Genomic DNA, 24,847 nt, shown 5'->3' with positions numbered 1-24,847 from the left:
ACGTGTGTGTGTGTGTGTGTGTGTGTGTGTGTGTGTGTGCAGTTCTCTTTTCTCTAGTATTCTGTCTTGCAAACTCAAGTGGCTTTGGCCTCCTTAAATTACCAACAGTATCTTTACCCAGGGAGACCGCTGGGCCCCTGCAGGGTTCCTCCTTCTTGTGCTATAGCTTAGAAGCGCTCTCTTGTTAGTGCATTGGGCAGTTATATGGCTCATATTGTTCATTCCCCTTCTCTCAAGAATCATTGTCTTGTACTACCTGATATCTAATATCTGAAAAACATTTCATATATTTTACCTGGCTTTTTTAGTTGTTTCAGGTGGGAGAGTATATCTGGTTTTTGTTAGTCTCTCCTTGCCTGAAGTAAAAGTCAAACATCTGTTTTTGCCACATATTTCATTTTGATAAGGGCATCAGTGATACCCAAATATTTAACAACTGATAAGTCTTGGGCACTGTCTAAACAGAACGGATGCTGGCCTGAAATAGTGATATAGCCATACTGGTGTTTACCAGATAAAGGTCAGTTCTGTGTACTGGTGAAACCCTATAATCCACCCAGTTCAGGGTTTTGACATTGATGATCCCAGTGAGACAAAACGAGCTTTATAATTTATAAGACTAACCTCGGTTTGAGTTTTGACTCTGCCATTTCTAGCAGACAATATGACTTAAATTTCCTCCATTCCTTAAGTTTTCCTATGCTATTATAGTGAAGATTAAGTGTGATAAAGTATCTGAAGGTACCTCACATCTTCCTGGCAACTAGAATACTCAGTAAAAACAAGTACCTATCCTTTTTTCAAACTTTCCTTCACAATCCATTTGGATTCCTCAAGGTCAACCACCAAATTTTGCTAACAGCAGATTTTTATTTAGAGGGCAGTTCACCCAAGAGAAGGAAAGAGACTGTACCTAGGAGCTGTTTATGGGGAAAATGATCTGAGAGAATCAGAATGGTGAGGTGGTGGGTTGGGAGAAAATTGAGTAGTGGTCACCATAGCTAAGAAACCTCTGGCAGGATGGTTTAAAGTCAGTCCAAGGGGAGCTGGTGCCCACAGCCACAAGAGAGGCCAATGCAAGGCAGGCCAGCACCAGCAGGTGTGGAGAGGTAAGCCAGCGAGCAGCACCCCAGTTCAGTTAGAAGAGCTTGGCAGGAAGCTGTTGGACTGCATCCTCCTGGCTCATACCTCCCTGCTTCTTAAGGTGGTAACAGTTCAGAGCTGTCCTGGCAAGGTCCCTTGACAAATGGTGGCAAAGGGGGACAGGGTGAGAGACACTCTGTGGGACTTGATTTCTGACATCATCCATAGAGATTAAGATTTACCTCTTACACATACGACTTTCTTTTCATAACCCACTGTGAATGTGTCAGTCTTATAACTGTGTGTGTCAGCCCTTTCATTTCATTTGGGGATGCTTTTCAACAAATTACTATACTGTTTATTTGTCCATTTGTCCCTTTTATTTTCTCTGAAAATTTCAATCCCTCTGGAAGCATGAGTCCTAAACACTTGTCTACTTGTCTTCCTTCAAACTTTTTGTGCTCCTAGCATTTAACACACACCTTGATTGTAAGTGCTTGTTGATGACAGTATGTAGTGAGTGTGTTACAGAGTTCTTTGTTCAAGATGTTGAGTAATATATTGAGCAGAAAAGGCCCTGGGATAAATCCTCATGCCACACACCTGATACATCCTCCCAGTTTATTCTATTTTATTTTAGTTTAACTTAGCTCTGTTTATTCAACAAATACTTCATGCTGAAATTATTCACTTCTCTCATGCCTCTGACCCATCACTCTGTGATGGGTGGAAGTTTTTAAATTCTTTTGACTGACTTAACAAATGTATTTGGAAAAATGTGACGATCTGTTTTTGTTACAGCCAAAACAAACAAACAAAAAACATAATTGAATAAGGGTGTGAATGCCTAAGCTAACCTTCCTACTCTGGATTTTCTGGCACATGTAAGTTCCCCATTCATTTGCAACAAGCAGATAGATTAGCTAGCCCTGTATTCCTCTCTGACAAATCTATACTTTGTAATCCTAGTCCTGTGTACCATGGGTACTTTTGATGTAAACTCAACCTGAAGGAGGCCTGCTGATTCAGAATGGCCCTGGTATTAAGAGGAAAAAAGATATATAATAATATAGACAAAGATAGATAGATTAAACACCCAACAGTCCTCTGCCCTTAAAAAGTCATGTGAGCCCTGGCCAGGGGGCTTGGTTGGTTGGAGCTTCGTCCCATGCACCAAACGGTTGCAAGTTCAATCCCCAGTCAGGGCATGTATGGGAGGCAACCGATTGACGTTTCTTTCTCACATCGATGTTCCTCTGTCTCCCTTCTTCTCTCTCTAAATATCAATAGAACATATCTTCAGGTGAGGATTTAAAAAAAAAAGGGTCATTTGATAAATGCAGTAAAAGTAACTGCAATTGAAAGTGTGGCTCCAGCCCCAAGGAGCAGCCACTCTCCACCTTGGGTTTGTATTTATTGTGTTCTGCGCTTCGGTTTGGGGACACAGTGACTCAGCTAGATAGATGCTTTCAAAGAGGAAAACCACTTGTAATTCAGAGTACCGTTGGGCTCTTTTCAGGATGATGGCACAGGTGCTGTGTATGCCTTCCTAATTTTGCTGCCACTTTCTAATGCACTATGTGCTCATGTGACTGCGTCACAGTGCACTGAGCACCTCAGGCCAGGCATCCTGACTTACCCTGTGCCCGGCATCCAGCACATTGCCTAGCAACCTTGTAGATGATTAATCAATGTTCAGTGAGCAAATATCTCAGAGGGACCTAGGACAATATGCCACTCAGCTCATCAGTTTTTCCAGCAATAAATCTTAGTAGATGACCCTAACATGGAGAATGGCATAGTGCTGCTGGGACCAAGACTGTGGGTCATAGTGAGAAGAATAAGAAAATACACGCACACACACGCGCGCACACACACATGCACACACATCTTCTCTCCCTCTCACTCTCTTCCCCCCTCCCTCCTGTCATGCTCAGGTATATACCTAAAAGCACAGTAATATATGGGATAATATATTGAATTCCCTTTCCTCACAAGATAAACACTTGGCACCACTGTGGAGTCCCAGAGGCCTTTGAAATAGAAAACCCTAACTTTAATTTACATTTGAGTATTGATTTTCTGTTTGTAAATTGCCAGCACACAAATGCCCGTCAAATCATCTGGCACGCCTAGACAACCAGGAAGATAGCTGCACGTGTGAGATGAGGAGCCTGCAGTGGACATGAGGCTGAACCCCAGATATTGTTCATCCCAGCTCTTCCCCCCGCCCGTGCCTTCCTGGGCACTGTGGGCAGCTAGACCTTTGTTGCGGCCAGGACAGTGTGGCCCCCAATCTGCCTCTCCTCCAAATGCAGTGATGCTATGGGCACATGTCTCAAGTTGAGAATAAAAGCCTCAATTTTTCATTCATCTGTAAAAGGGGGGGAATATCTTGGAGCGATTATAGCGAGTACTAGCTTATTAAATGGTTGAAAAATATAGTGTTATAGAAAGGCTCTGTAACAATTCAGAACCTCTGGGAATGAGAATGAGAGGCAGACCCCCAAATGAGGAAACATTCTTTGAATTTACAACTGAACGGAAATAGTTAATTTCAAATGAAAATCTGGGTGATAGTCTCCTGGAAAAAAAAAAATGTTTGAGGTGTGTTTTGCATGGAGGAAATGAGTTCTCGGAGTTTGTAATCCTGAGGGATCCACACTGTAGAGGAAGACACTACGAAAACGTCATGAAGAAATGCAGTGCGCTTTACCATAGCCAAGGCCTGGCGTCAGCCCAGCTGCCCATCAGTAGGTGAGCGGATGAAAAAGCTGGGGGACATTTACACCATGGAATACTATGCGGCTGTAAAAAAAACACAAATGAAATAAAAGAAGGAATTCTTACCCTTTTTGACAGATGAACCTAAAGATTATTATGCTAAGTGAAATAAGCCAGAGAGAGGAAGACAAATACCATATGATCTCACTTATATATGGAATCTAATGAACAAAATAAACTGCCGAACAAAATAGAACCAGAGGCATGAATACATGGCACATGGAACAGACCGACAGAGGTCAGAGGGATGGGAGGGACTGGATGAAAGAAGGTGAAAGGATTAGCTGAAGAACATATATGCATAGCCCATGGACACGGACAAGTGTGGTGAGGGCCAGAGGCAGGTGGAGGAGGGGCGCTGGAAGGAGGTGGGGAAAGGGGGTGGGGAATGGGGGACATCTGTAATAGTATCAACAATAAATAAAAAAAAGAACTGTTCCTCCAAGTGTACTGCACTCAGCCCAAAGCTGAATTAATTTTAAGTGGCAATTTGTTAGTGAAATTATCTCACCTTAGATTACTTCCCTGAAAAGTTAGCCACTGGAATTACTCAGGATGTTGCCAGAAATGAAAGGCTATCGGAGAGTATGATTTAGCCTTGGTGCTTTCTAAATTAAAATACACAGCAACATGTAAATAATTAAATCTGGCCAGGGCCTCAGGTATAATGAAGTGTTTTTGAAGTTTGGTGCTACTTAATTTTCATTTACAGTCTTGCACTCGCACAATGTTCTGTTCGTACTGTACCAGTTTGTAGCCTCGGAGCTGTTAGCTTTACCATGTAGCCCAGGTGTGTCATAGGCTATACCCTCCAGGTTTGTGTAAACGCACTCAACAATGTTTGCACAACGACAAAATCACCTAAAGATGCATTTCTTAGAGTATTCCTGCCATTAAGCAGCGCATGAATGTATTAAAAACACATGTGTTATGTGTGTGCGTGTGTGTGTAAAGAAGCTTAATAACATAAACATATTTAAGTTAGTAAAATAGGATTACAAAGGGAAAAACTAAGTTTAAGGGGAAAGCAGATGTGCTGAATATATGAATAAACACAGTTGACATGTTTGGTTTCAACACCTAATCTTCTGGCAAAGCAGAAAGGAAACAGCCCTGGATTCTGTAATTCTCGTTTCCAGACACAGAAAACTATCCTGGGTCCATGGGAAGAGGGAGAAGTCTTTTTCCTAATACTAAATTGGGAGAAATCCCTCCTGTGGGGAAACCGTGTGGCACTCGCTGCCTCCTCAGTTGTTTTCCTAGAAGACCCTCCTGATTTTCACCTAAAGAATCACTTCTTGAAATTAAGATAGATAATAAAAGATAACTTAGAGAGCAACAGAGAATTGGCATATGCCTTTTTGAAAAAGCAAGGCAGTGCTGTATTAGGCATACTGTATAATGCACATGCATAGTTGTACACATCGAAATGTATGTAATAGTCATCATTAAAGAGATAGCTAGTGTGTATCTAGTGCTTACCCCATACCAGCCACGCTTTTAAGATCTTTATGTATGTTACCTCACTTAATCTTCACAAACACCCTGTAAGGTAAGTATTATTTTTAGTTTTCTTTTTGCAGATTAGGAACCAAGGTGTAGAGAGGCTAATCAGTTGGGCAGGAGATTGAACCTAGGGTCCAGGCTATCCTTCATCTGTCTTTCCCTGAGAAAAGATTCTTTCCATCTTCAACTCTGTTTCTTCCCCTTATTTCCTCATTCCTACCCATAATCTACATGTCCTTTATTTTTTCCATCTTTATTTTTCCCTTAGTTGACCATAATGTAAAATTGAATATCATGTTTATTGAATATGGTTTATGCATCCTGTTTAAAATTTTAATGGTAGATGAGTTAGGATTTTATTTTATTTTTGTGAGCTTTAAGTAGTGTCTTACTTATACCACTCTTAGATTATAGCATTCTCCTGTGGCATGAAAAGATATTGTAATAAAAAGATACCCATTGCTGTCCTGAATTCTCCAAGTGCTCCCACCCTGGGTGGCCTTGTATGGATTTAAATGATACTGTACTTACCCTCCTTCCTCCCCATCTCCTTCCTTTACGATCAGCTCTGTGTTTTGTAGCCATGAGCTGGCAGGAGGGTGAGTCCGAGTTCCATCTTACAGAGGTACGTTAACCAGCACTCAGAGACCAGTCCTGTCAGTGTATTCTGATCCTGAGCACCACCTCAATTCTTGTGACTCTTAATCTCATTATCTGTAAGTAAAATCATCAACATTTTACTGTAGATGAGTTAGTAGCAGAGACCCTCGTGGCTCCCACTGTCCAGTTAATAAGGTAAATATAAATAATGCCAGACATCTTTTGCTCTAGAACCTTATGTGAATTTATGCGGTGACATTGTGGATTAAACAACCAAATATTTCATTGTCTTATCCCTTTAGCACGAACTCTGTACATTCTGTGAATTTTGTAATTTCTTTCATTCCTTTGACAAGTATTTCTTATAGGTGATACTATGTGCCAAGGACTGTGTTGGACCTGGTAGATAAGGTGGTGATTAAGTCAGCCAGTTGTCCTTTCCCTCAGTGTTGTAGAAAAATTAAATTAATATTAGATTACCCTGTTATTTAAAAACAACACGTGATTTGCAGTTTCCATTAGGAGCACTCATGGTTTACTTTTAAAATGGGCTTATTGTTTCTCCCAAGTCCACAGCTCTGTGCTGATCTTATTTAAAGAGACCAACTCTGTATTGCTTCAGTGCCTTCAAACAGTAAGTTTAAATTGAAACCTACATAAACTGTTTAAAATAATAAGATGTGAATGTTTTCTTTGAAGCTAAATATTGAATAAGCTTTCCTTTGTCCTTGTTTAAATTTATGAGATGTTACCTGTCTCCCAGATGTTTTGTAAAATGAAACCAAGGTTGATAAATGAAATCAAAAGGTGATCCCCTCCATATTGCCTTGGAAAGATGCAAGTTTCACAAGGAAGAGCCCTACAGAGGCATTTATGTGCTATGAAATGCCACCTCTACTGTCATCCCCACTGACCACTGTGGCCTTTATGCCAATATGACTCCAGGCTATTACCCTGGACTTCAGAGAAAGGGGACAGTTCTACAAAGCAAGGAAGCATTGAGTGCCAGAAAGAAATGTGGTAACATAAATTACTTAGTCTTTCAACATATACCTAGAGTGTCCCCACTACTTAGAAAGACAGACAGATAAATGGATAAATAGATCATTAGAATTATCTAATTAAAGAGTTCTTTTAATGTGCTTCACTGAATATTCAAAAATATTTCTTAAGGTTCAATAGTGTTTTTCCTCTACTTTCTGCTCCTGTGCCATGATCCTGTCGGGACAAAGCGGAGAACACCAAGAGCCTGTTCAGTTCTTTTTTTATCATTATATAACAGCCCTGCTGTACAAAGTCACATAACATAGTACAGAGAAAAATTAATCATCAGCTAATGAGATAGGGATGTGAAAAGAAGTTTGAAAAAAGTAATTTAGAGGCCCCAATTAGAGTCTATTCTCGTGGGTCTTCCGCGGGCACCACTAGCTGATCCCAGATCCGGGGGTATGAGAAGGGCATGGGGAGGGGGGAGAAAGGAGCAGAGGAGGGAAGAAGACATGGAAGCTCTAGCTTCTGGGCACACAGAGAGGCCTTGGCAATACTCCAGATGAGAGCCAGTGAGAACCTAAATAGCAATGGGCACAAAAAAGATGATGTAGGAAGCCTTTCAAAGGTAAGCCTGTCCGAAAGGTCTTGGCACATGTTGGGATGTGGTTGCCTACAGAGGTTTTAAACTGGGAACTAAGAGGAAGGGGAGTACCGTTGAAAAAAAACAGGCAAACCCTCACGTTACTTAATCTACTCAAGCATGTCTACTAGGAATGGTAGGATGGATGCCCTGGACGTTGTAAACGGTTTGCTCTGGAGTGCATTCAGATAAGATGCAGAAACAAGTGAGCAGCTATCAGCGGGTCACAGAGCAGGGAAAATAAGTTTGCATGAGCCTCCAACACAAGGAATTAAGAGTAACCGCACATTCAGCGAGACTGGGCAGTGGCCCTCAAAACTGGAAATCAACAACTAAGGGTTCAGAAGAAGTCAATGTTAGGGGGAAGGAGTCTAGATGGATTTGTCTAAGAGGATTTTCTCTGCTTCTGTGACTGAGCCTGACTTGCTAAGAGAAATTTGCTGGTGAATTAGAAGGAGCAGGAACTTTAAGAAAGGGTTGTCCTGCCAATGTATAGATCCTGAGGGCCAGGGAGGGAAAATTCGAGAGAGGAGAACCTAAGGAGACAGATTTTGGCAAAGTCAATGGAAAATGCAGGCTCCTTTATTTTGTTTCAAAATGTCAACCTCAAAGTTGCATATGGGCACTCAGCAGAGACAAGACATGTGGTTTAGTTGAATGAGGTCATTCACTGTGTGTCAGCTGTGATGGGACTTCAAGAAAGATTCACGTAATGAGATAATGTGGTTTTCAGCATAAGCCTGGCACGAAACAAGCATTCAAACATGACCATTGTGTTTATTCATAATGTTCCAAGTCTGTAAAAACTACAAAGTTTAGGATTCAGAAAGGTAGAAAGCACTGCTAATTTAATAGGTCAGCTTCTACCTGGACCATTTCTGAGGCTAACCGTAGATGTCCTCAAAAGTGGGTTTTAGAGGACAGTCATGTGGAAGGATTAAAGGAAGCAGGGTGGTGAGGCTGGCTGAGACAAGACTCAGCTTTTCCTGTGAGCTTTCTTCATGGATCTGATCAGTAATGATAGGAAAGAGAATTATACCTGTGAGTGTAGCCCAGGCGTGCAGAATACCGACAATGGATTTTACTACTGGATATCAGGTTCTGGGTCAACATCTGAGGGATAAATCTCTCATGTGAAAACTGATAGAAAATGAAATGGGCCGTCTTGAGAGGCAGTGAATGTACTGTCACTAGACGTGTCTTGAGGAAGACAGGATGGAGTGATGATGGAAAACTCAAATGCACAGTGATGACGCAGCAGGACTGTTGATTCTAATTCCAGCTCCACTCTTAACTAGACTTTGGGCAAGTCACTTACCTCTCTGGGCCGAGATTATCTCATCGCTAAATCAAGAGGGTAGGATTAGGAAATATCCAACTCTCTTCCAGCTTTGAAATGTCATGATCTGTGGTAGCTCCCAGTTTCCCTTGCTTCCTAGTCAAAGTGGGCCCCTCCACGCCTGACTGACCTGTGCCAGCATGGTTTTTATGCCTCAGCTGTGAGGCCCATTGTGTTTGGAGAGTGTATTTCAGCAGGCCCAGGAGACAGAGAGTGACTTACCCTGAGGGTGACAACTCAGGCCTCTGCACAGAAATTGCTCTGGCTTGGAATTCAAATCACCGGCCCCAGTGTGAGTGAATTTCAGAGAACCTTTGATAGGCTTTTCCCTCCTGCTCACTCAAAACATATTTGGTTTTTGAGCGCATGTTTCGTGTACAGGTTGCTGGAAAGATCTGAGAGACTCCTTTCAGCAGTCGGCTCTTCTCTGCACCAGTTTTGGTCAGAAGTTTTAAAATTCTCTTTACTTCGCATCATCTTTTCAAATATGGACACATACTTCCTCACCCAAGTCCACAGGACTTAAGTGTCTGCTGACGTTGCATTCCTCTGTTCTGCCAGCATTGCATCCCACTCAAAGGAGACAGAGTTTTATTGACAGAATGAGGTCTTTGTTTGTTTTTGGTGCACAGCAGGGTGCCAGGAGCTCACTTTGAATACACATTTTGGGTTTAAATGGAAGATACCTCTGGATCTCTTTGGAAAAATCACTGAAGTGTTTTCCATTTTACTTTCTCAAAGATTGTGCTTGTAAGCATTTACTTATAAAGTACGCTATTATGTTCATTTATAATCTCTGTGGTTGATTGGTTCTCAATAAATATGTAGCAATCTCCAGGTTTGTCTTTTCATAAAGGGAAAACCTAGAAGCAATTCTGCTCCCAGGGGACTTGTTTTCAACATTGTTTCAGAGAGAACCTTTAGAAATATCTTTGCACTCATGATTCCAATGGATAGATTTGGGGAATATCATTTTTACCTGCCATTTGTATACATAAAAGTCAACTTTCTTAAGACTCAAGCCAGCTGTCATCCTCTCAAGGATTCCTTCTATGACACTATCCCCCTTATAGTTTCTTAGGGCTGCCGAAACAAAGTACCACAGACTTGGATGGCTTAACACAACAATATTTTCTCTCACAGTCTGGAGGCCAGAGACTGAAATCAAGGTGCTGGCCTGAGCCATCCTCTTTCTGAAAGATCTACGAAGAACCTGTTTTATGCTTTTTCTTAGTTTCTGGTTTTTGGTGCTGTCCTCAGTGTTCCTTTGCTTGTAGCCCCTTATCTGTAATCACTGCCCTATTGTCCTATGGCAGTCTCTCTGTCAGTCTGTGTCTCTTCTCTTTTTATAAAGACACCGGTCATATTAGATAGGGCCCACGCTAATTGAGTATGACCTTATCTTAGCTTGATTAGATGTACTAAGACCCTATTTCCAAATAAAGTCACATTCACAGGTACCAGGGGATTAGGACTTCAACATCTTATCAGGGGGACAAAATTTAATCCATCGCTCCCTACCCAGACTGGTTTTCATGGCCCCTTCCCTGTGTTTCCCTACACCTCTTACTCAGATGTCTCATAGCAATTGTCATACTGTGTTGCCATTCTTCTAGTTAGTTATTTCTGCCACTAGACCCTCACTTCCATGAAGGAAGGACTCATATCTATGTCTCTGCAGGCCAAGTACCTAGCAAAACATACAACACCTAGTAGGCACTCAGATGTTTATCAGATGAAACACTCTGTCATCATCATCATGATCCTTTATGTATAAATAATGCTAATTACATATTTATTTAAGTTTACATAAATATTTATCTTATATAGCATATATATGTATTGGTATTATGTGTAATTGCTACCATTTATTGAGTATTTACCATGTGCTGGACATTTATGGTAAACACTTTGGGCTTTTTTTATCCCTTTTAATTCTCACAAGAATATTAAAATTTAAATATGATTATCCCCATTTTATAAATATTATAAATCAGGCTTAGGGAGATTAGTTAAATTTCCTGAGGTCACAAAGTCAGGGCGTGGCTGGCCCAGGACTCATCTCAGGTGTATTAGATGGCAGACTCAGACCCTTAGCACTTTGATAACTGCTTTTGCACAGATTGTCCTCTCTGGTGCTCCCACTTTGTGGAGGTAGTTTGTCTGGTGCTCATGCTCACATTCACCCGATGAAGATGCTGGAGCCCAGAGAGGTTAAGGAACTAGTCGGCTTCATGGTCACCCAGCTGTGACCAGAGCCTTTTACTTCAAGGTCACCTTTTTAAAAACTGCTTTTCTTTGTTGATCATAAAATAATTTTTAAGAATACTTGAGAAAAGGAGGACATGGAATGAAAAAAGCATTACTTTAATAGTTCGTGAACTTAACTGACGTAGAAGAGCAGGAATTGTAAATTGCAATGGGAAACTATTGTGAAAAACAGTTTCTCCATCCAAAGTTCCAGTAAACAGAATGTCCTTGCATATCTTGTGGTTTCATGTTGAGTGAGGATAGATCATATTTTGAGTCAATAATTCTTCTGGAGAAAGGAGAGGAGCCACTGCAGGTGTTTCAGAGCCCCTCCAGCCTGTCCCTCTGCCCAGTACAAGTCCTGGGCACTGCTCCCACGTGCTCTCGTGGTCTCATCTGGGTCTCAGAGAAGAGAAAGGGGGCCCTGGAGCCCTGCTTTTGGGGCAAGATCACATCTGATCTGATCTGATCTGATCTGACTCCGGTGGCCCCTCAGTACATTGTAGCCACACTCCTAAGTGCTCACTATGCTGTAGCCCTGGGAAATATTTGGAATTCCTCAGACCTCACAGGCTTTTCTTGGCAGGTCCTTCCATGGATGGCTCTTTTAGGCCTTTGAGCCTCAGATCATATTTTTAAATCTTCTCTTAAGTTTGACGCCCATCCTTTTTGCTCTCCTCAAACCCTGTAGTTTCCCTAAGTGGAGCACATATTACAATTACCTCTGTAACTCCAGATACTGATAAGAGTAAGTGCCCTGTAAATACTGAATGAATGAATGAATGAATGAATGAATGAATGAATGAAACTGCCGTATCTCTAAAGTCCTGAATACAAAACCCCCTCTGAAAAATGCCCGTCTTTGATAAAACACTGGACTACATATGAACCAGTAAACAGGTTATTTGTTTCTGTTTTTGTCTTGTTCTGTTGGGAAAAGACAACTAAAAAGAAACATTTGCTGAGCTTTGGCTTGCTGCCTGTGTGCTTGCAGTCAGCAATACAGAGAGGAGCTGACAGGGCCACAGTTGGAAATAAATAACCCTTCCTCTTATTCAAGTGCAGTTTCTAAAAGAAAGTTCTACTATATACTTAATTGGATTCTTTCTTGCTGCAATTTAAGCCTCCTTCCTCTTTTCCCTGAGTGGAATTACAGCTCATTATCTCTGAAGTTCACAGGGACACCTTTTCTAAGCAAGACAAGGGGCTGACTCTCAGGGTGTACATTCTCTCCTCACCTTTGTCTTCCTGTGTGTGTGTCTTCCTCAGACTTTTGAAAATTGTGCATTTGCTTTAACAAGTTAGTACATAGTAGGTTCCTGTGCTGTTTGAGAAAACAATTCCCATCTGTTCATATATTGTTAAAAAGTAATGGGTTCTTTTAAAAAAAAAAAGTTAAATCCTTCTCTACTTCCTTCCTCAAATACTGAATTTCAGATCCTTTGAGGTCCAACATAATTTAAGTGTTAATTCCTTTCTAAGCTCTTTTCAAGCTACTGCACTCACCATGCAGATTCCACTAAACCCCACGGTCTCTTCTGTGGGTGTCTGAGACAGAGCAAAGCAACTCTTGCTGTATATTAAATATTTTGCTCAGGAGCAGCGTCTTTCGTTCCGCTTCCTGACAATGTATTTATTTATGTGGCCTTCAAAAAGAAATCTGTTACAACTAAAACAGTGCAGGCACTGGGCTTCTCATCTTGTTTGTGGGAAACATCTGGTTATTATCATTCGCTGGGCTCTCATTTCAGGGTTTGCAGCCCTGAGTGGTTTCAGCCTTAAATCACCCTATATTGGCAAACAAGAGTGAGGGCCAGGCCAGGAAAGGAACAGGCAAAGCTTATGTTTGGAATGAGATTAAATAAAGGCACAAATATGCCGATATTCCCATTTTTATTTCTACTATATTCACCTTAGAAGCCAGTATGTCATTTCAATGATGATGACATTGAGAACCATTGTGTTCTGGAACTTTTCCCTTAGAATTGGCATCTAGACAGGAGGCTAAGTCTTGATTTTTTTAAAGAGTAGAGTACATTTCTAGTAGTGGCGTATATTAGGTGAATGGTCCAGTTGGGTCATTCTAGGTGGAAACTTTGAAGTAGTTAAAAAGACACCTGTTTAAACATGGAGCAGAGGCCTGGGATCTAATTCTAAGTCTACCATTGGTTTGCTTTGAGATGCTAGAAACGTCACCGAACTGCTTTAAGCCTCATTTTCTTCATGGGGAAAGCAGGAATAAGATGTGTGAAACTTGCTGAAGATTTCAGGTGAACAGCCCAAGCCTGAGTCTTGTCTCTGTTCCCTCCAAATGTTTGTCTTCTGTATATGCCTTGGTTTTGAGCAGCACCAGCAGAGTTCTGGCATCCAGGAGTGCTAGTGCTCCAGGAGATTATCTGTCAACAACCCCACATTACAGATGAAGAAACTGAGAACCGTAATATAGAAGTGCCCAGAATGTCAAGGTGGCTACTTTCAAAGAGAATGCTTATTTCGTATTTATATTTAGAGTTAAAAAATTAAAATTAAAAAAACACACCCTCATTTGCTGAAGCCCCAGTGGTACCCTATCAAATTAAGTGGATTTAATAAATGGGACAAGAGTCCTCCTGGGGTTATAGATCAGGATCACCTGCTTATTCTATTCAACCCAGAGGGGGAGTGGAAATGCCCAGGGTAGCTGGAGGAAAGCTATCGTGAACCTTTTCCCAGAAAGACAAAGCTAATCCTGGTCCTTCTACATGCTCTGCAATGGCTTAGTGACCCAGGCAGGGGAGAGGGCGCAGGAAGGAAGAACCATCTAGGAGGAGGGAGGAAAAGACTGGAAAGTAAGAGAAGGGAAATTCATCCCTGAGGACTGTGGTGGAGGGTCACCGTGACTGTGCCTGGTGGCATCTGTGCTACTATTTGTCTGTCTAGGAACATTATTACACCACCAGTGGGAGTATCTGTTTTCTGCAAACAGAAAAAGTCTCAGGAGAGGGATCCACTTGCAGCTATTCTAGAGACTTTTAACAGTCTAGTACATTTGAACAGTCCCTGCTCTTAGAAAAGTCTTACTTGTTTAAAAAACAAACAAAACCCCTTTATACCACCTTCGAAATTACTTGCTTCATTACCACATTAAAAGAACAATTCAGAGTTTATATTGCCTCCTTCAATTTTTTATAATGGGCATAAATTTGTTTTTTTCATACAGCAAATAAAGATTTCAGAAGGGTAGTCAATTATTTGCTGATTGAATTATAGGAAGAAAGTGTGATTATCCAATAGACTTTAGGAATGTATATCGTTAACTTTATGCCTGCATGTATCTAACCCAGCCATAGTAATTATAATAACTCTTTGTTTGTTTGTTTTATTTCCCGGGAGAAATAGGTTAAGTTGAACCTGAATGCATCATTATAAAGTGCACATATATAAATTAAACTTTTCTAAATCTAGGTCAAACGTCTAAGAGACTTTTATAAGAAGTCCCCTCTGATAAAAGCAGGTTGACGACTAGATTCACCAGCCACTTCGATGTTAAATGATATTTCTTCCCACATCTTGGGTCCTGAAGCAGTGTAAACAATACACCAATGTTAAGAAACAGAAATCCCATTCACAATAATAGCAGAGCTTCATGGTGCAGGGTTTTACACTTCAGTATGCTGTGTTCCGTTCGCCATGTTAGTGTTTTAAATAATATAATTTTCTTTTCATGTAGTTTTAAGTTCACCTTTTATCTTCTCCTTAGCTTTCTGAAATAGTTTTCCACAGTGCTAGGAGAAATTCTTAAAAAATAGAAAGCATAAAGTCAAATAATCTTTTCAGGAAAATACAAAAGATTTCAGATCCTCCAGCCAAAATGTTATCTTGTGTACTTTCCAGACTCAATCTGTGTACCAGGTTTTGATCCAGGCCTCAACATGATGACTGGGATCACCCCCATTAACCCAATGATACCAGGCCTGGGGCTGGTGCCACCCCCACCGCCAACAGAAGTGGCTGTCATCAAAGAAATAATCCACTGCAAAAGTTGTACTCTTTTCCCTCAAAATCCAAGTAAGTGATGCCTGTGAGACATGTTTGCTTATCAATTTAAATTTCTTCCATTTTTTTAAATTATAGCTTTGCATTCATTTTCAGGTGTGACTCAGAATTCTTCCACATAGATACACAGAGTGGGGATCCATTCCACAGAAGTCCTCTGTCTCTAGATTAGAACACATGTGTGGGGACATGTCCATGTGTCTGTCCGTGAGCTAACTCAATGCCGTGAAGGCAGTACTTGTGATTTGGGAATATATATCCAGCATTAAGAATCTTTTCGCGTGCAATGAAGTCTAGCTTTTCCTGCAGAACATAGTGTGAAATATGTGAGCACGTCCATCCATCTTCACAGATGTGGGAGAAAAGCTCTGAAATGCTTTTTGCTAGATGGAAAATTGAATTAATTTGGCAGTTAGCAATTTTGGGGGGAGCCTGCATCTCAGACTCCGTGGGCCAAATTGCACTTTCTTGAAGGAAACATACATTTGATGAAATAAATGGGCCAGAGTGTTTTTTTTTTTCAGTTTCGCCTCAGATACTAAGTTTATGGGCTTAAATAGCTAGGATTTTTTAAAATTCCTATTAATCAGCGTTGCCTTTTTTAAGTGGACTTTTTGGGAGATTGCTTTAGTAATCTACATATAAACTAGGTAAAATGTTGTGACTGTACATTTTATCTTTTTATACAGCCTTTCCCAAATTTAATAGTTTGCTCATTTCAATGTGAATAATAAAAGAATGTTTTTTTCAGGCCCAAGGTTTCCCAGCCGAGTGAGTAGCGCGCTCTTTCAGGTTCGGCTCCCCGCGTCCTGCCTCGCTGCTCCGTTATCCGGAGCAAGACAAAGCAGATGACGCACCGGGCTTTTTCATCATGTCATTTCATCATGCTTTGCACCTTGCAAAGGTTTTTGCCTCGTTTTCTGGGCTTCTGTATTATGAAGGAGAAACGAAATTATGCTCACATTTGCGTTATCTTTGCTCACGGGCAAGCCTAGCCGCTCGGTGGAGAAATGAACACAGAAAGTGAAGGAAGTTGGGAGGAGGAGGGGAGAGGAACTGAAAAACAAGACAGCCCCCGGTCAGTGCGAGCTGGCGTCGAAATCTCTCGTTTCTCAGAGTGCAGACAGTCACTCTGCGAGTTGTGCCTTTGCCGGGTGAACCAGAAAGAAGAGCGCAAAGCGATCAAAGGCAAAACCCTGTTTTTTTGTGCTTAATTATTAGATCTTCCGCCTCCTTCCACGAGAGAACGACCTCCTGGATGTAAGACTGTGTTTGTCGGAGGATTACCAGAAAATGCTACTGAGGAAATTATTCAAGAAGTCTTTGAGCAGTGCGGTGATATCACAGCGATTAGGAAGAGCAAGAAGAATTTTTGCCACATTCGCTTTGCAGAGGAATTCATGGTTGATAAAGCCATTTACCTTTCTGGTACTTTGCATTACATAAGGGGCTTTCTAGGCATTTTGTTATGTTTTATGATGTTAATATGAGTTTATTCCCTCTCGCCTTAATGCACAATAAAATTCCTCACAGTTTGGGGCTAGAAAAGGAGGAATTCTGACTTTTCCCTGGGCTGCCAGAGGCTCCACGTTAAGTCTGTGCCTGTACCTCTCTGCAGGAATGGTTTCCCACATCCAGTCTTTAGGAATTCCGTCAAGTTTCTAATTAATGGTCTCAAGTGCTTATTAGATGAAAAGCAATATTATGAATACTGAGGACCATTATGATTATTGGATGTAACTCTCTGGGGGAATAAAGTACTCTCTCAGCATAATTTCCTTTTTTCAGAAGTGATTCACTTTCTAGACACCAGGGGACAAAATCAAGATCAGTTCTTTAGAGAAAGTAAGTCTGTGGGAGCTAGGGGAAGATCCAGTATCATTGCCCAGTTGCTTGTACATTTATCTTGGTTAAGCCCACCCTGTGATCCCTTCTTCTTTGGTGCCAATTTATATGAGAGATTGTTACAAATGTCGAAATTTGACCTAATGCTGCTTTTCACTCTGTGGGTATCAGAGCAAGTGTACGGAGTCTGTCTGCAAGGCCTTTGCCAAATCTAAGAATTATGGGGCTAGTATTGCTATGTGGCTTTAGAAGGATGTATTTTTATTATTTATTTTTATTTTTATTTTTTTAAATATATCTTTATTGATTTCAGAGAGAAGAAAGGAGAGGGAGAGAGAGAGATAGAAACCTCAGTGATGAGAGTCACTGATCAGCCGCCCCCTGCACACCCCCAACTGGGGATCGAGCCCACAACCCGGGCATGTGCCCTGACCGGGAATCGCCTGGATCCTAGGTTGATGCTCAATCGCTGAGCCACGCCCGGCTGGGCAGGATGTATTTTTAGATTCAACTCATTGCCATTTCCTCACACTCTCAATCTGCATATTTCAGTCTGTCACTCTGGGGGCAAACTCCTCAGGCAAAGCCAGTGGGGGAAGGTGAGAAAAGAATAGGAGAAAAATAAAAGCACATCTGAACATGACTGGCAGGTTTACTTGATTTCTGCAGTCGGCCCCTATTGTCATGAAATTCTCTTGCAAACCCCAGAAGCTTTGGGGTTAATCCAATAAGGGGGAAATTTCCTGAGCAAGATAGTGATATGGCGAAATTTAAAACCCTTATTCCAATTAAACCTTACAAAGTGGAAAAAAAAACCTGACAGCCTTCCAAAATAGAGATGGAAGCTTAAATGTAGGATAAAAATATTTTACAACACACAGACAGCTCTGTTATACTTTTCACATATTCTTGAGCTATAGCCTCAGAGTGATCCTCAGACAGTTGGGGACTCTGTTGAGTGCCTGGAACTGGGCTTCACATGCCTTGGGCAAGATAACCTCCTTCTGAGACTCCTTTCCCTCATCTGCAAAATCGAGATAGTGACAGTACTACCTCATAGACTCTTATGAGGACCAAATAAAAATAATGGATATTACATGCTGAGCAGGGCACCCGAAACATAGGAACCATTCAGCATGTAAATGTTTGTTTTTAACACAAATATCCTGATGATGATAAAGAAGAACTGAATTGGTTCTCAGGACATGGGTTCTAATCACAGCTCTACCAATAAAAACTATTACTTTACCCCATCTGAATAAATGAGAGGGTTAGAGTAGACCAAAGGTGCTTTAACACCAACACAGCATAATGTTTAGACAGTCAGAAACCCCATAAGACATCGCCGAAGATGAACAGGCCCAAAGGTAGGAAGGTGGAAGGTTCTCCTTTATTTATGCCTTGATGTTATGATTTTTTCCATTTGGACCCTGATCCTGCTTCTCAGCCATGGCTCCTTGAGGAAGGTCTGCCCTTCCTTTTGAGACAGGAGGAACCTACAGCAAAGGCCTTCCCTCCAGCCTCCCTGCCTGGGTGCATGGGCATCTCCCAGCTGTGCTTCTGCTGCCCTGTGGAGGCTGCAGCATCCGTCCCTGGAAGATCTGAAAGGCGGATTAATTTGAGGGACAGGAAGGAGGGAAGGCTGCTCCTCCTGCGTGTGAGCTCCTGCAAGCCTGAGCCCAGATGGAAGGCTTGTCTAATTTTAGGTCCGGGTTCACATCTGAAGGTCAAGCTAATTTTAGACTCATCCTCATCAGATTGTCTTTTAAAGCCTTAATGAGGAGGTTTTGGTGAAAGAGAGTGTGCTTTTTGGAACCAGAAATGTCTGAAAAGCAATGCTCTCAGCATGAGCAAAGGAAAGTTGCTTAGCCAGTTGGGATACTGGCCAGTCTCAAGTCTCCCTGCCTGCTCAGCTGTTATGTATATATCACTGTGGCCTGCCTGCAGATTTGTTAAATTTCCACAGCCCACAACCAAGATACACTCTGCTTTAGAGTTAATTCTGCTTGTCTGTGATCAGATGTTTGCGTTTTGGTAGGCACTGTTAAGTCTTTCCATTTTTAGATAACACCTTTGAAACCTAGGTGTAAGAAGGTCATAATGGAATCAGATGTGAGATCTGTTTCATATTTGTAACTTTTCAAACGCGTGAAGTGCCCTACTGGGGAGAAGTCAGCCTTTACAGGGATTTTCAGCTGAGTTTCAACCCAAAATGCTACAATAATCCATTGAGATCTACCACAAGATCTTGAACATCAGCACAGTGTAGCCTAGCATTTCACAGTGGTGTCTTATTTGCAAAGCCCCTACACAGCAAAAGTGCTTCGTTTGCTCTCTCCTCTGGCAGCCCCTGACAGCCGTGATCGTGCTGGGACCTGAATTTATGTTTTTAAATTCTGAGTACCCCAAACTGAAGAGCAACCTCAAAGCCAAGTCTTCCTCATTTGAAGTTTGGCTGGCTGTCTGGTTTCAGTTCTGTTGCTGTTGATTTCTCAGATCAAGTTTCTGCTCACAATCTTTGGAAGTTGGATAGCTCACAGTAAATCCCCCAAAGATTTGCAGGCCCATTTTTTGGTCTAGCTCTGGGCTCTCATGTTGGCTCCTGTGGACTTCAAAGATTGCACAGACAATTTGTGCGGTGCTGCATGCCAGATGAGCTGCTGCAGGGCGCTAAGGAAGACAGTGGCAAGGCCTCTTGATTGAAGGTAAAATATTCTCCTGTGTGCCCCAGAGGATAAGTGGAAATAAAACAGCATTGCAAAATTGCCTTGGTAATTGTGCCTTTTGCAGCTGCCGAGAGAGAATTGAGCAGCAGCATTTTCTAGGAGAATGAAGTGATAGAGTGTGAGTGAGGTGTTGTGGAATTTACTTTGTAGATCTCTATAAATATCATAGATACTCTTTATTTACTCCTACTCCATCTCTTTCTAAAAAGAATTTAAGAGAGTTTATGCAATAGAGTTACAGTAAATTGAAAATATAAAATCAAAGCCATAAAAAAGGTAGAGGGAACAAAAACGAAACCAACAACCCTATGTGTCAAATTTGTTTTTGAGCTTCCTGGAAGCCAGGGGGAAGAAGGAGTTAGCCTAAGTGCCCGGGCTCTTGGGGTCATCCTCTTGGTAACACTGGCCTGCAAACGCGTAGCAGACCCTCTAAGACACCTCTCCGCAGTGGTTTATCCCCAAATCTGCGATGACCTTGACTTGGCAGTGCTTCCGGTTACAGGGGCCAAGGCTATCTTCCTCCCGCTTCCGATGGCAAAGGGTGTCCTCTGCAAGGGCAGAGAAATCCCCGAGAGCTCGCTTAGTGCGCCTTGAGCGAGGGCCGGGACCCAGCGGTGCCGCGTGGACGGTGCCCGTCACCAGCCTCTCCCTTGGTTCCAGGTTACCGGATGCGGCTAGGGTCCAGCACCGACAAGAAGGACTCGGGCCGCCTCCACGTGGACTTCGCGCAGGCCAGGGACGACTTCTACGAGTGGGAGTGCAAGCAGCGGATGCGCGCCCGCGAGGAGCGGCACCGGCGCAAGCTGGAGGAGGACCGGCTGCGGCCACCCTCGCCGCCCGCCATCATGCACTACTCGGAGCACGAGGCCGCGCTGCTGGCCGAGAAGCTGAAAGGTAGGCTGCGCGCCGCCGCGCCCCGCGCCCTGGCGGTCGCCCCCCGCCGCCCGCAGGGAAGCGCCTGCGTCTCCCGTTCCCGCGGGGCCGAGTTCCTGCGCCGGGAGGGACCGGGGAGCGCGCGCCGCGGGCCTCCGTGCCGCCCTTTTCCAGCGCCCTCGCCACCGCCCCCTGGGGGTGTCTGGGCGCTCACCCTACAGCCTCCCCGACAGAGGGGCAGAGGAGTCGTCAGCTTCGGCCCCAAAGCAGGCCCCTGCCGTCTGCTGGGGTGGAAGGAGCTGGGCGGGCGGGTCGGGCGGCGCCTGCACCCGCTCCAGACCCTGCAACGCGGCTGCCCTCCGCGCAGACGCCCCGCGCTGGGGTCCTGGGGGACAGAGGGGAAACGCAGAGCCGGAGCCGAAGGGCCCGCCTCGCGCCTACAGGGTAGTCAGGGCTAGAAGCGTGTGTGTTTCACTAGTTCAGATGCTTTCTGCGCTCCTCTCCCGTGTTTGATGCGACGAGAGAGAGACAGGGAGGCTTTATCACCGGCCCCAGGGAACTGCAGGGGATTGGGGAGGGGCCAGGTCTTGAAATTTGAATTGTGTGTGTATGTGAAGTTTTTGCTATTACTAATCAAACTTGTGTGACATGAGTAGCATCAGAGCATTTTATAATCTGTCCTCAAGTCATTGGGCATGTCGGGTGTGTTTGTTTTTTTGGTGTGTGTGTTTTTTTTAATGATCTTTTTGTATCCAATTTAAGGTTTTTCTATTATTTTTTTTTTTTTTAGATATGTCTTTATTGATTTCAGAGAGAGGAAGGGAGAGGGAGAGAGAGATAGAAACATCAATGATGAGTCATTGATCTTCTGCCTCCTGCACGCCCCCTACTGGGGATCAAGCCCGCAACCCCGGCATGTCCCCAACGGAGAATCAAACCCTTGATCTTCTGGATCATAGGTTGATGCTCAACTGCTGAACCACGTGGGCCGGGCAGGCATGTTGGGTTTTAATGAGAATACATAGGTCACAGTAGCTGGTCACACAGAGGTGTCTACAAATAAATGGTTAATGGTAATACAAAGCCAATGACATGATTGTCCAAGGTGTGAGCAACAGGCTTTGAGAACTCAGGAATGCTTGCCGATAATGTTGCTGAAGGTGTCAAGGAAGTCTTCAGAGAGGAGGAGGCAGAATTTGAACTTTGCAGGGTACACAAGATTTTTTTTCTCACAAAAAGAATGGGCATAAACACATTCTAGTTGGAGGCTGGAGCCTTAGGAATACAGATGAAGGAAGCAAGCAGAGAGGAATTGACACTGGAGGAGAAAGCCATGCGGCCTGCCTGCTGTCCGAAGTTTATAGAGCAAAGTGAAACTCTAAAAGCAGGCTGGGGCCCTGAAGGCTGCCACTGGGGTTGGGGTTTATTCCATAAGCCATTGATGGTTTCTTATGAGAGGAGAGATGTAATTGGTCCTTTGAGTATTTTAGAGCAAAGCTAGTTTATTGCTTGGCTGTCTGTAAAGTGGATTTGATGTTTTCACTAAAGGAAATGTATGAAAAACTGCCCAAATCCTATTTTCAAAAGATACGAAGTTGACATTCTATGCTTAAAAAAAAAGAATTTTAAACAAAAAAGACTTCTGCTTGTAGCCCTCATTCCCAGTTCAGGGCTTGGGAACCCCTAGTAAACTGCAGCTGCCACTGAAATGCCCCATTGTAACACAGAGGCCATGGCTAGCCCTCTAATAAAAAGCCTATAAAATGTAAGTGTATCCTCTCACTTTGCCATTCAGACTCGAAGCCGTAATAAGTGGCCCGAAAGAGAGAGAGCGACACCCTCAACCAGGAATGTTGAGTTGGGGACAAAGAGTTTTTTTCTTTCATATCCAGTACATTCTATAGTTATCAGCTTCTGTCGTGTCCACTCCTAGAAATGACAAAAACTAGCACCTTGATTCTGTGACCTCATGGAGGAATTTCACGAAAGTTTAGCATGTACATTATGTTATTTTTAAGGAAACAACACAGAATATCTGTGCATGTAAGAGGAACATGGCATTACCTTTCCTGTTAGAGGATAACAGATTGGGATGTCAGTTTGGTAAAGTAATTTGCAAACCTTGCCATTTCAAATATATATATTTATATATATATGAGTATAATTTGCAGAATTTAGAAGCTGCACCTTTACCAAGTACTGTGTGATCCCTTGAGAGAGAACAGATTGGAAATTTTAATAGATGGCAGTTACAGTAGAATGAACTAGCTGGGGATACATCTTAGGCAATAGTCAGGTAATATCAAGCTTGACGATTTCAACCCAAGCACAGAGTTTGGAATATAAACAGCATTTAATTGCTTAGGAAATTGGTTGCCTCAGATAGAAAATCCACTCATGCTCCTCATAATGCTGCAAAGCCAGACAGGAGGAGCCAAGGAAACTGTTTCCCTGAAAATAATTTCATTGATACGGGGATATAAAATGCAGTCAAGACCTAAGGTAAAGAAGCCTAGGTCAGAAAGAGGTGGAAATGCAATCTGAAAATATCTAATTGGAGGTTTTTATTCTCCCTGGAGAAATCTTACTATCTTATGTTTATTACAAATATTTTCCCCATTTTTTAAATCATACTTGTTTATTCTTACAATTTTCTTTTTGCAAATCAGCTTTATCCAACAAAATCAGTATAGGCCAAGTCTTCATTACAACCCACAAGGCCTTTGATATCCTGCTCCGTGCTAAAACTATGCACATAATAGATGCTGAGTAAACAAATTCCTTTCTGTTTCTTAGCAATTTGGATCTATGAGCATGTTGCATTTCTGGCCAACAGTGCTACCAGGCATGACCCATGACCAGAAGTTAGGGAAGTGGAGTGCACTCATCCATCATTGCAGTCACTCCATGAGTATTTGCAGAGCTCTTTACCATATGCCTGACTTTGTGCTGAGTGCTGCGGGGGGGAAAAACAGGATACAAGCCTCTGCCTCACATAGTTTCTTAAGTGATAGAGGCAATTGACACAGCACTCTACTTCCACTATTGCAGGTGGGAAGTGCTGGGTGCTGTCCCTGCGGGAGATAGGCACCCCACCTGGCCAGTAGAGGTGAGATGGGAATCTTCAGGGACCAGGTAACCCTGCATTCAGTGGCCACGGGCCTCCTGAAGTCAGAAGAAACATTGAGTTGTAACTGTGTAGTGTCTAAGGCATGAAGCTCCAGTGTCTGTTACGTTGATATAAATTCTAAAAAAGAAATTAGCAGGCACCCTGCTGATTAAGTAGACATTGTTCTGAGACAATTCAACTTAATGAAGACTGACTGGGAAGTGCTCTCGGACCAAAGTTTATAGCATGGCTTTGAGAAAGTGAGAAGGAGCTCAATAACACCATAATTACACTTTATTGGAAACAGTAGCCCAGGCAGACAAGATAATGAATTTCAGTGTGTCTAACACAGACCATCCACCCCTGGAGGAACCCTGTGTTTGGACTGTGGAAGGAAGACATTGATCAGACAGTGAGGAGATTATATCCTAATTCACTGAGGATCTCTCCGAGCAAAAGCCATTTAAAAGTTTTAGTGTATTTTCCCCGCTTTGGAAAGCTGCTCATAATCTTTATGTGATGAAATGAAGAGCTTTTTCTGTGCATCAGGTGAAGTTTTGACAAAGCTTGGCAAGCAGTGCCCGTGGGATTTTCTGATCTGCCATCAGGAGTTCCATCTTCCTGGGATCAACATCCATAATCTCCAGAGGACTGGACTCCTACTGCATACAGCATGGCCCAGTGTCTGCCTGCTAGGGGGAGAAAGGGTGGATGTGGTGCCAGCATTGTGCTGAGATGGCTGCCAGTGTTTGTGAATCTAAGAGCATAAAAATCGATAATAGTATTAGCCAATGGAAGGTCCATTAGCTAAAAGCCATGCTTCCTTCTGAGGGCACAGGAGCCTGTTTGTGAATCACTTCTTCAAGCATTACTGATCTTCATAGAGGGGAGATAGGCCATTTCATTTAGAAACATTTTGCTTGACCCCAAAGCGGGAAAAACCAGTGCGTTTTCATATTGCCCCCGCTTAGTTTTCGTATTTTTACAGGTACTAATTAATTAGGGATATTGTGTATGTGTGCGCATGTGTGCTTTGGGGGTAGTGAGGAATACTAACTATGTATACA

General features: G+C 42.7%; 1 protein-coding gene across 8 annotated transcripts in view; it reads left to right on the top strand.

Annotated features, from left to right (window-relative positions):
* The window catches only part of ENOX1 (ecto-NOX disulfide-thiol exchanger 1), a 540,681-nt gene that overhangs the window by 371,982 nt on the left and 143,852 nt on the right, over positions 1-24,847 (top strand). For all 8 annotated transcript variants that reach the window (XM_081130691.1, XM_081130692.1, XM_081130693.1 and 5 more), the window contains 3 exons: positions 15,066-15,239; positions 16,449-16,655; positions 20,459-20,692. In XM_081130691.1, coding sequence (XP_080986817.1) covers positions 15,066-15,239; positions 16,449-16,655; positions 20,459-20,692 — 615 coding nt within the window. The remainder of the gene's footprint in view (positions 1-15,065; positions 15,240-16,448; positions 16,656-20,458; positions 20,693-24,847) is intronic.

Source organism: Miniopterus schreibersii, assembly GCF_964146895.1.
Source record: "Miniopterus schreibersii genome assembly, chromosome: 2".
Lineage (NCBI taxonomy): Eukaryota > Metazoa > Chordata > Mammalia > Chiroptera > Miniopteridae > Miniopterus > Miniopterus schreibersii.
The sequence above is the reverse complement of the archived record's forward strand: the minus strand, read 5'-3'. Positions and strand labels throughout refer to the sequence as shown.